The sequence below is a fragment of the Heterocephalus glaber genome, unplaced genomic scaffold (genome assembly GCF_053883595.1).
Source record: "Heterocephalus glaber isolate CG9 unplaced genomic scaffold, H.glaber_assembly_v1.0 deba00001504, whole genome shotgun sequence".
In the NCBI taxonomy this organism is placed as follows: Eukaryota; Metazoa; Chordata; class Mammalia; order Rodentia; family Bathyergidae; genus Heterocephalus; species Heterocephalus glaber.
The window spans coordinates 44,826,562-44,838,097 of record NW_028258324.1 but is presented as its reverse complement, the minus strand read 5'-3'; the positions used below and the strand labels follow the sequence as shown (position 1 = coordinate 44,838,097).

Genomic DNA, 11,536 nt, shown 5'->3' with positions numbered 1-11,536 from the left:
ACAAACAAACGGCAAAACAAATTTCTCTCAAATCTTTTTCTTTTCTACTTTCTCCCTGAAACTGCACCCAGTTTTACCTCTCTTCTCAGCCAATCATAAACAGAGGTCACTATTACCATGCCCCTTCCCTCAATTACCTTTTACCCATTTTCTAACTTCTTTCAATCTTCTACCGCATCCTTAGTCTGTTAACTTTATGGAGTTTTTTGAGACTTCATTTTATTTGCCTCATCTATCAACTACCCTCTCTTCTGAAAAACTCTCCTACCAATTCATTTGGTTTCCTAGTTACTTCTCTCCCCTTTTCTTGATCATTGGTTTCTCCATTTACCTCACTAGTCATTTAAATATATGACAGAAACACTTAACTTCATTTAATCATTCCCTTGGTCAGGGGGGACTCTTTCTTCCCAGTAAATCAGGTTATCTGAAGAATCCTACCTGCTTCTTTACACTTCAAGTCTGAAGACTCTTGGCACATATATTAATCTGTTAGTACTGTACATGCCTACGCATCTCCATGCTCAGTAGAGACAACTGGTTTGTTCTGAAAACTGTTTAAGCATTTGCACTTGCTATTCTAACTATGTAATTTAATGAACTATGTGTAAACCAAGAAATATGAGAGTGAAAAAAATGTTATTTTAATGAAAATGAAGATGATTACTTTGGAAAACCTCTATATTGGCTGGTAGATTAAAGAAAATTACAGTCAAATTAAGTGAAAAATAAGTTCAAAAGTGTCCTTGAAATGTAGCTGAATTTTTCATTTCAACTGCTTTACCATGCGCTAATAAATGAATACGTAACGAATCTGAATGATGCTCTATGGCTTAAAAGGCAAAGCTGAGCTCCAATCAACAATGCATCCACATGTAAAGAAAGGTTTAGATTCCATATTAAAGAGAATTTAAAGAAAGTACATTTCCATGCTAATTGTGTCAACTTGTACACTTTGTGTATCTGGATGGATCATAAAGGAGTGCCCTTAGGTACTACATATGGTCTCTTGCCCCTTCTTCTCTGGTGCTCTCCCTGCTCTGCTTCCCAGCCACCATGAACTAAGCAGCTTTGTTTTATCAAGCCCTTCAGCCATGATGTTTCTGTTTTGAGCCAGCTGACAATGGACTGAATCCTCTGAAAATGTGAGCCAAATTAAACCTCTTCTCCTTTAAATTATAGATGTCATCTATTGTCTCTCAGTGACAGGAAAACTGACGAACACAGAAAATTGATACCAGAGAAGTGGGGGAATTGCTGTGATGGTACCTGACCACATGGTTAAGAAACTTTGGAACTGGTTTGTGGGAGGAGTTTGGAAAGGTTTGGAGATGCAGTCTAGAGAAGCTATGTGGTAAGAATGCTGCAGTAAGAAGAGCCTGATAGGTGATTCTAATCAGAGCTCAGAAGAACAGAAAGCTAATAGGAATATGAGCAGTAAAGGGTAGACTCAGGCGGTTTTAGTTGTGAACAAATGTTCCATTGGAAGCTGGACTAGAGGCCATGTGTATTACACTCTGCTAACCAAAAATAACTGTGCACATTTTATCCATGTCCTGAGGTCCTGAGACTTTTGTGGGAGCCTGACATTAAGAGTAGTGGACTGATGGATCTGGCTGCCACAAACTAAGCAGCTGTATTCCAGTACACTCTTTAGCCATGATGTTTCTTCCTTGCTTGCACTCAGCCAACCATGGACTGAATCCTCTGAAGCCCTGAACCAAATTAAATCTCTTCTTTAAATTACAGGTGTCATGTATTATGTCCTAGTCTTAGCTAAAAGAAATATATTTTAAGTTGATTATGCATCACTTTTATGAGTCACGCTTCAACTGACTCTACTAATTAACCACTGCCTGTTCTAGTTGCTGTGTCTAAGAGACACCTTCCATAGGAATCTTAGTTGTATCACAAGGCCTCTTCTTTTCTTATTTTATCAATTTGAGCAATTGATTTTTCAAATAGAGCTTAAATATGGCTGTTAAAGCAATAAATACCAAATCTTTAAGCTCTCTACAACAAGGATTGCTGCTTCATTCATCATTGGATCTTTCATCTTGAACTTCTGTTTCTGTAATGTGCCTTCCATACTGTAACTACTTGAAAAAAGTTGAAATTTAAACTGTCATGAAAATATTAGTCTATAAATTATAACCCAAGAATTAGAAGTCAGGCTTGAATGGATATCACACTAAAACCTCTTTGCTTTAAGTCATAATTTACTCTTAATAATTAATGAAATAAACTCAGCTAATAATTATGATAAGAAAATTCTTAGTTTACATTGGGTACTTGAAAATAATTTGAAGGCCAGCACTATACTTTCCCACTCATCTTTTAAATGCCTTTTAAAGCCCCTTAACTATTGGGCAGTAACTCCAGGACAAAATGGCAAAAAGTAAAGACTTTAGATTCATAATCATCACTCATCCCTCTCCCCTCCCCTCACCCGCAGCCTGACCCACTAGGATTATACCAGTAGACTTCAGTCCTTTGATTTAATAATTTCTCTACAAAGGAGGAATGATACATTAATTCCTTAGGAGGACTAATACATAAATAATTAATTTAAAATCTCTTCCAATAATTAATAAATCCAATTTTCTTTCTTTGGTTTAAGTAGTTATTTGATGAAAAGGAAATGACAGCAATGGGACTTTTTTGGAAGGATTTTTTAAAATCAGCCTCTTTAGTTTCCAAGAAGGAAAAGTCCAATGTGTATGCATCTGGGTGGCATCGAGAGGCTGGAAGAGAAGAGTATAGTCACAGAATTCTGGAAAACCAAAGGGGAATGCTGAATTTCTGACCCAGGACTTGACATTGAATACATCATAAATATGATCAGCTATGTCCCATGACATTTAAGAAATTACTATAAATACCTATGTTATAGTATATTAAAATTATAATAGATGGCTATAAAATAGTTACGGATAATCCACATATTTCTTTTATGCAAAGGAATCAATAAAATTCAATTTTTCTTTTTCTTTTCAGAGATAACATGAAAAATGACATATTTTACTGGCCACTTTCTTTACTATGGTCTCTCTGCTTCTCTCTGATCTCTGAGTTATTGAAGGCCGTATGTTAGTGAAAAGGTGAGTGAGCCACTGGAAGATGTGGAAAGTTTAATTTACTTCTGGGGCTCAAATATGGATTTTTTTGTTCATTTTAACATTCTATGAAATTAAACTTTTTCTTCTAAAATTGCTATACTAGTTAGTTCATTATATGCCAGCTATAATAAACCTTAAACAATACATTTATCATAATTTTGTGTGCTGCTTTAAAGGTTGGAATAGGGCCGGGGATTTAGCTTAGTGGTTCCGCTGCCTGCCTCACAAGCACAAGGACCCAAGTTTGATCCCCGGTACCAAAAAAATAAAAAAATAAAAAAATAAAGTTTGGAATAGCTTGTGGTATGTTAGATAGTTCTGCTTCCGAATATTGTTAAAGAAATGTGAAAGGATAGAAAGGAGCCCGTTTCTTTAATCATACTCCACTGTGGCAAACAGAGCCTTCTAAATCACTTCCCATTATCAAAGTAGTCTGCATTCAAAGGTATTTGTTGGTGACGTGTTTTGTTTTTCTTTCTGGTATTTTCTTTTTGGTACCATGGATCGAACTGGGGACCTTGCGCTTGCGAGGCAGGCCGCGGAACCACTGAGCTAAATCCCCGGCTGGTATTCATTTTTCTTAAAAAGAGCTCATTGTCTACTTTTCTCTTTGCCCACTTACTATTCCTTAAATGGTCAAAAATAGGTGGCAATTTAGTAACATACCAAAGCAAGGTGCAGAGACACATTGAGTGGGAGCATAGCTCAGTCATGTGTACAGCCTACTTGTTACTTTGGTAATCTACCGACAAGTACGATCAGGTCATTAGGAAAATCTTGTCAAATACTTGTATCATAGAATCTTCAAAAGGACAGAATACCTTAAATGTAGTATCCTTTATCCATCAGAAGAAGGTAGATAAAGGTGGCAAGTTGAGAAGCAAGTATGTTAATTAAGTAACAGCTAATGTGAAATGGAAATGCAATGTAAAGAGATAAAAAGAGAATGAATAAAAGTTGGTTTTCTGCAATGGCCTCATAAAAAAGGTTAACACTGTGGTTTATTAATTCTGAAAAGCCGTCTTAAATTTTAAGATTATATTTAAGTGATTTCTCATGCAAATAAAAATACTGAATTCTATTGATAGCAAAGAGATTTAAACAAAAAAATTCAGACAAAGGAAATCATTTGTTTAGGATCCTAAACATTAATTTAGCATCATATATTTTTACAAATTATACCTCAGCTTTATTTTTGTTGCCATCTCCTTTTTCTGAAAACAAATTTGATAAAAATGTCAAATTCACTTGAGCTAGAGAGAATGCTAAAATTTGCAAATGTTTTCTTAGCCCTCCTCAAAAGCAAGATTTTGAGTCTAAGTTAATTTCTTTCTGCCTTACAAATAAATTATTACAGCAGTGAAATTCCTCAGGATTTATAATTTTAAATTGTATATATATATATATATTGTTAAATATGACATTAGAAATATACTAATTTTAAAATAAAAAATAGAAGTGACAATAGATTTTTCCTGAGCAGTATCAGTAGGTCATATATTACATGCTTTAGCCAAGACAATGTTATGTCAATTTAATTTATAGACCCCTGGATTCCTTTGTGTTGAATGCTCAACTCTATACTGATATTTTCCAGAAACTAGTAGCATAGTTCACTTTCAAAATATAATTACTATAGAGACACCACTATTAGTGGTTTTTAGTATCCTTCTTGAATTTGAAATAAAGGATAAGTTAAAACCATAATTATTTCTTTAAAATTTTGACTAAAATATTGAGTTGTGTTTTATGGGCTCCATTTATTACACTTTTTAGAGTTTGCCAGCAGTTTTAGGCAAAGAATACTTTTCAGGAATCAGAGGTTTAAATGAATAATCATATATTCAAGAAGCATATGAATTTTCAAATGTCCTGAAATACAACTAAATACTGTATATTGTGTAATTTGTGAGCCATAGTTTTCTAACTTTCTGTACAACTTATTTTTCTTTTGGGGCTAAAATCAATTTCTATGCAAGTACAGGGCCAGAATTATTCCTATAAACTTCATCTCTTCCAGAGTAATTTTATTCCTAGGAGAGTTTGTTTGGCAAATTCTACACTGACAACTGTAAGGGATTTTTAGTTACATAGAATTCTAAAGTGATGTCAGTAATTATTCAGTCAATTTCTAAGAATAAAACTGAAAGAGGGAAATTTAGAGTGATAGATTCAATAACAAGTAAGGTTATACAATATACAATAGAACAAAACCTTGCAATTTCTTTATATCAGTTTAAAAAAATTAAGTTCTCATTTTAATGGAACAGATACAGGTTGTTTAACTTGTTCAAGCAGAATGAGAACTTGCTTTCTATAAGAGAAACAGAAGGAAAAAGGAAGATTTTGGTAATCTTGCTGAGCAATTAACTTTCTGGTAGACTTCAAAGGTCCTGGAGCTATTATACTCACTTTTATAAAATCTGGTTTTTTATTTACCAACATGTAAATACAGTGTAATTCCCTGGTTGTGGTAAGCAAGATAGTGTATCTGTAATAAAAACATTTGAAAACTATAATTAATGTAAGTTACTTTTAATTCAAGACAAGTACACGTCAGGTAGTTAATTTTCACAGTAGTGTAAGTGTTATAGTATAGCTTGGTTGTAAATTTGGCTCATTTTACGACTTTGGACAATCTAAAACTTCAGTCTGCCTAAAATAATTCTACGCCAGGAACTGCCTTTTGATTGCATTTGGCTATGCTAGCAGATCTATACATTATTAGTGGTGATGATTAAAGTCCAGTTAGAAGAGCATAAAAATTATGCCCTATGTCATAAATGCCACCGTGCTACTTATGCGTTTCAGAAGTAATTTATTTCGCTTAAAATTCAGGTCAGACCAGAAACAAAATTACCCTTTACTCAGAATATAAGCCTCCTCCCACCCGCCTCAAGCAAGTAGAAAGAACAAATGAGCTGCGGATTTCTTTGAAGAGGTTTGGTATTATGTTTGTTTTACTCATTTTTCTACATATAGAACCTTTGTTGGTCTTTAAAATGCAATTTAGAAATGTAACTAATGACTTTTTTTTTTTTTTTTTTGCCACCAATAAAACAAACATATGCCAAAACGAATGCATGCTCCTTTTGGCCTGTAAGATTTGTTTTTAAAGTTATTCTATTTGCAGCCATGGGAAATACATGAGATCATTTCTTTTCCTCTGCCAACAGCAAACTGCTTTCCCCACCCCACGTGGCCAGCTGAGCAGAAAGACTAGCGCGCTTCAAGTCTCCCAACTCGAGCGAACATCTGCGGGGACACACGCATCCAGACTAGTTAAGTGGCTGGGCAGGACGTAGTCTTGAGCGGGGCATCTCCTGCTTAATCACAGAGATTGTGCCAAGTCGCTCCTCGGTGCGAGTGCCACAGAAGTCCACGGAATAGGGAAACCTAAAGGGCACTGGGCAGAGGGCACACAGTTGCTGCGAGCCATGTCTCTGTATTATACATACATTGTACTCCTCTCCCACGTGCGTTCCGAGCGCGCGCGCGCACGCGCACACACACACACACACACACACACACACACACACACACACACACAGAGTGCATCCTGAACTTCACCAGGCTCAGGCCGTGACACGTCCCTCGCCCACCTCCAACTCCCCACCCTTGCTCCCCCGCCGCTCCCCACCCGCCCGGGCTCCACGTGGGCGCACTCCGGCTCCAGGTGGCCAACGGAGCTCCTCGCCGACCCCCTAGCTGGGAGGGAAGGCGAGGCCCGGGGGTCGGATGGACAAAGCGGGCGTCCAATCGGGCCCAGTTCTGCCACCCCGGAGGGAGGGAGCGGCGGCTCGGACCGGCCCAATGAGCGGGGAAGCCCGAGTGGGACTTCCTCCCGGAATCCCGTTGGCCCGAATAGCGGCCGCGGGTGACACGTAAGTTGGGTGGGAGGTGGCGGCGGCCCGGGCTCAAGCAGCCCCGTCAGTGGCACCGGCTAACCTTCTCCCACGTTCCGGGCCCGGGCGCCCCACTCGCGCCTGTCCACTCACGCGGGGGGCCGTGCGTGTGGGCGCCGCCGGGTCCCTTTGTTGGGCGCACGCCCTCTGCTTTTGGGAGAGGTGGTCACAAAGTCGCGGAGTGGGGTTCGGAGCGGGGCGAGAGGAGCGGTCAGGGCGGAACTCCCGGAGTCTCGGGGTAGTGGGGCCAAAGAGTAGGGAGGAGGAACTCCAGCGCGGGCGGCGTCCGGGGCCCGCGCGGCAGGCAGGCGGGCCAGGCGAAGTATGCGGAGGGCCCCCTCCCGGGCCCGGGCTCGCGTGCACCGCCGTCCTCGCAGAAGTTTGGCGGCCGCTGCCCGGGCGGCGTCGATGGCTGCGCGCCCCGCCGCGCGCGAGGGCTGAGCGGCCGCCGCTTCCCCTCGGGCCCCGCTTTTGTGTCTCGCGTCTCCTCCTCATGCTGAGTCCAGCCGGCCGCCGCGGTGACCGCTGCTGAGGTGCGCGCTCGCTCGGGGCGAGGAGTGGACTCGGCGGCGACCGCCGCGGCGCAGGGCTCAGGCGGGACTATGGGAAACGGGATGTGCTCCCGAAAACAGAAGCGGATCTTCCAGACGCTGCTCCTGCTGACAGTGGTGTTCGGCTTTCTCTACGGCGCGATGCTCTACTACGAGCTGCAGACGCAGCTGCGGAAAGCCGAGGCGGTGGCGCTCAAGTACCAGCAGCACCAGGAGTCCCTCTCTGCCCAGTTGCAAGGTATGGTTAACGGGACGCGCGCGGCCAGTGGCAAACTTTCCCCGCACTTCCTCCGGGAGAGTGGCTTTGGTGACTCATTGTCACTGCGGGTGCCACCTCTGACCTTCAAGGATTTCTGAGAGAGTGGACCAGGCTGCAGGGCCCCAGGGTCAGAGGAACTGACCCTCCCCTCCAGCTTCCTCCCAGCGGTTACTTTTGAAATCTGTTGCCCCAGTCTGTCATCCCGTGTTTGCTGGACCGGAGCACTGGGAATCCTTTATCAGAGCTCTTGTCAGAGGCCTCGCTCCAGCCCGGCAGAAGAGCCTTCCGGACGCTTCTGCCAGCCCACCCCAAAGGGCACGGTTCTGAGGTTTTAGGTAATTTGTTTTCCAGTGGATTTTGTCAGTCACCTTCTCAACTGCTGGTTTTCGAGGAAAAATTAAGTTATGACAAACTTATGGCCTTGTCAGATAGAATTTAGAGATGGTAGTTTTGATTTTTTTTCACTCTTTTAGTTTAATAGGTGACTTGAGAGATGTTGGGGGGTGTGAGAAAAGTCCACACTGTTTAAGTGTTCACCATCCTGCAGGTTTTTGTTTTTTTTTAAGGTTTGCCTTTAAGAGGTAGTTTTTAGCTAATTACACAGTGCATGTGCTTGTGTGTGTGTGTGTGTGTGTGTGTGTATGTGTGTATGTTTCACAGTTAGTCTTGTGAAGTCAAAGAGAAGAAACACACATTTTTGCCTTGCCAGGCAGAGCAAACAAAACTGGAACAAAACCTGTATAAAACCCATAGAAAGACTTAAAGCTTGTATCTTTCTATTTTAGAATCTCATTTAACGTAAATTTCAGAAACATAAATGATGCATGACTGCAAGGTAAGCTCCACGTGGTCTTGTTATGAATATAACATCATATCTATATTTATAAACACACACTCATATATATGGGGGGGGGAGCTTTTAGCTTTCAACTGTACTTATTTATTTTCAACACTTATGGAGCTTCCCCCCACCACCAGAGCAGTACTTCGTGAAATGCTGACAGTTTTTGCTGATAATGCAAATATAGCTTATTTTATATTTGTAGGCAGTTACAAGCTAAGAGGGGGTTTCTCTTTGTGTATGTGTATACAAATATAAAACAGATGACTTTTCCTTGCTTTAGGTATTCTGAGTGTTTTCTAGTAAAAAATTTAAGATGAGAGAAAATGATAGGCAGCTGATTGCTTGATCTTATTTGTTCTTCCCAACTTAGAAGAAAGGAAAGTATTTTTAGCTCACTGAGCCACAGGCAATGAAAATAATGTGGCTGGACTTAGTTCAAAATGAAAACCTGTTTTGATATACTTTTAGGTTAAAAAATTTCCTTAAACATGTTGAAACGTACCCATGAGTTATATTAGAAGGGTAGCTATTTACTTATTTATTTAGAAGTTATCAACAGCTTCCCTGGTGAATTTTAGTGCAGTTAGACCAAGGGAAAACTTAATGATTAGTAGTACAACAAGAGGAATGGATTTTCAAAAACATGGCTGGAGGGGATGTCAGAAGGATTATGGGAGGTTATTTGCCTTTGTTTATTAGTTTAGGAGACCTATAGAGGCAGGGACTTCATTTTCACTATTATATCCTCAGCACTGCACAAGTGCTATCAAGTGCCTAACACCAATAATGACGATCAGTGTATATTTATTCAGTTAACAAAAATCTGAACCATGATGAGAAAGTTAATCCCAAGCACTTTGTCCACTTTCTTAGGTTTCACTTTTGTGTCTCTGCTTTTCGAAAACTCAAACAAATAACAAAATATTTTGTCCAGTAGGTCCATTGCCTCAGTTATTGCTGAAGCTCCATTGCCTCAAATGCTGAAGCTTGTTGAATGAAGCCTTGATTTCCTAATCACAGACTTTATTTGCATTATTCCACTATGAAAATCAATCTTAATTTTCTTACTCCTTTGATTTGCCTTTGTTGTGGTGCAGGTGGTGGTGTTGGGGGTGCTGGTGAACGGTGATTCAGGATCATTAAAATGGGAATGTCCCTCTCTAGTTTGAATAGGTGGGCTTCAAGTTCATTGCTTAATTTACTCTTTTGCCATTTCCTTTTGAATTGTTGTGCTGCAACATTTACAGTATGATTATGTAGGAAGAATTATTTCACAAGCAGGCTAAAGTTTATTCTCTTTAAAATGTATTCACTCTCAACTTCTGTAACATTTACTTTGGATTTCTCATCTGCAGGCCATTCAGTGATCATTTTCTAATAACATGCAGCTTTTGCTTTTCTTTTCAATGACAAATGACATTTCACTCAGCAGTGCTATGTACCTACCGCCTGAATAGGTGGGTTTCTAGGGGATCAGATGCTGTGTTCTGTGATTTGTTTAATTAGGTAGGATCTCTTGACCTGGCTTGGATTAAGATTGGCTTTCTTTTAAAACATGACTCTTGAAAAAGTTTAAGCAGTTTGGCTCTATAATCTGATAGTACTGTACACATTAAATAAGTATATTGAGGTCATCTTCTGTTGAAGAATAGGATATACTGTAGAGATTCCTTTGAAAGTAGGTTATTTTTACCCCAGGAACATTTTGTGGTTGAATGGTTTCATAAATAGGAAATGGTGAGAAGAGTTGAGATGGAAAAAGTTCAGACTATGCCACACCCTCCACTGAAAGAAATCTGTCTATCTACCTACCCATCTCTCTTCTTCCCTCCCTCCCATTCTGACCCTGAAATTATACTGAGGAATAGGGCAGAGTTCACCCTGCTGGTGGCAGAGGAAATGAACTCTGGCCTGCACAGCTCTTATTTAACATTAAAAAATTATTTTGAAAATAAAAATATTTTAACTATTCTCAAGCAATTGGCATACCCTTCTCTGTGTCTATAAGCAGTGTTTCTTAGGCCGGACTGCCCATTAGCCTCACCTAACTGTTCCCAGACTATTAGACCACAGTGTATTGGGGCCTGGGGGGAAACCCAGGCTTCAGTAGTCTGTGAAGTTCTCCAGGTGATTCCGTTTTCCAACATGCAGCCATGATTGAGAACCACACCTCTATAATCTTAAAACGGAACCTCTTCACACATTTCCTTTACTTGCTTGGCCCTAGACATTTTCGTGCTTTTCCAAAGCGTGTGGTTAAAAGCAGACTTGTCTCTATACTATGACTCAAATTTTACTTCTGCATTTTTTGTGTGAATTTGGACCTCATTGTTCTTATTTGTAAAATGGAGATCAGAAGGACTCATAGGTGCATTGTGAGAACTAAATAAAGTAGTGTGTGTAGAACTGTTAGCACAGACTTGGCACATAGCAGGAACGGCTTATGAAACCTGAGCTATTGTTATCATCAGAGTTCCTCTCTGATGTCTCTTATTCTCTTCCCGTGGTTTGTCTGGGGTAAAATTTAGAAATGGACTGAATTTGTGTTTATATCTAGTCACCTTCTTTCTTTGTTTCTAAATGAACCTGAAGAAAAACAGTAAATCCAGTGTCCTTTACTCTGGAGAAGAGCTATTCCTTGACAGCGTAAATGTAGAATTAGAATATGGTTACAGATGAACTCTGGATCATGTCCGATTAGGAGAGGGATGCAGGTTTTCAGGTAATAACCATATGCAGTAAGATCTGGGAGAAAGATAATTAGTGTAGAGTCAGAGACCTGTATTCCTATGTGTTGTGATGCTTTTGCTGTTCAGGTGATGACCAGGCACCACTGAGAAGAGTTTATGTAATATAAA

General features: G+C 40.2%; 1 protein-coding gene across 5 annotated transcripts in view; it reads left to right on the top strand.

The window, feature by feature from the left end:
- Nucleotides 1-7,618: 7,618 nt before the first annotated feature.
- Nucleotides 7,619-11,536, top strand: part of Golim4 (golgi integral membrane protein 4) — an 82,132-nt gene continuing 78,214 nt past the window's right edge. For 4 of the 5 annotated variants that reach the window (XM_004834560.4, XM_004834558.4, XM_013071460.3 and 1 more), the window contains exon 1: nucleotides 7,619-7,813. In XM_004834560.4, the coding sequence (XP_004834617.1) occupies nucleotides 7,627-7,813 (187 nt within the window). In that variant the 5' untranslated portion in view covers nucleotides 7,619-7,626. The remainder of the gene's footprint in view (nucleotides 7,814-11,536) is intronic. The other variant, XM_021253911.2, reaches the window with a different exon arrangement.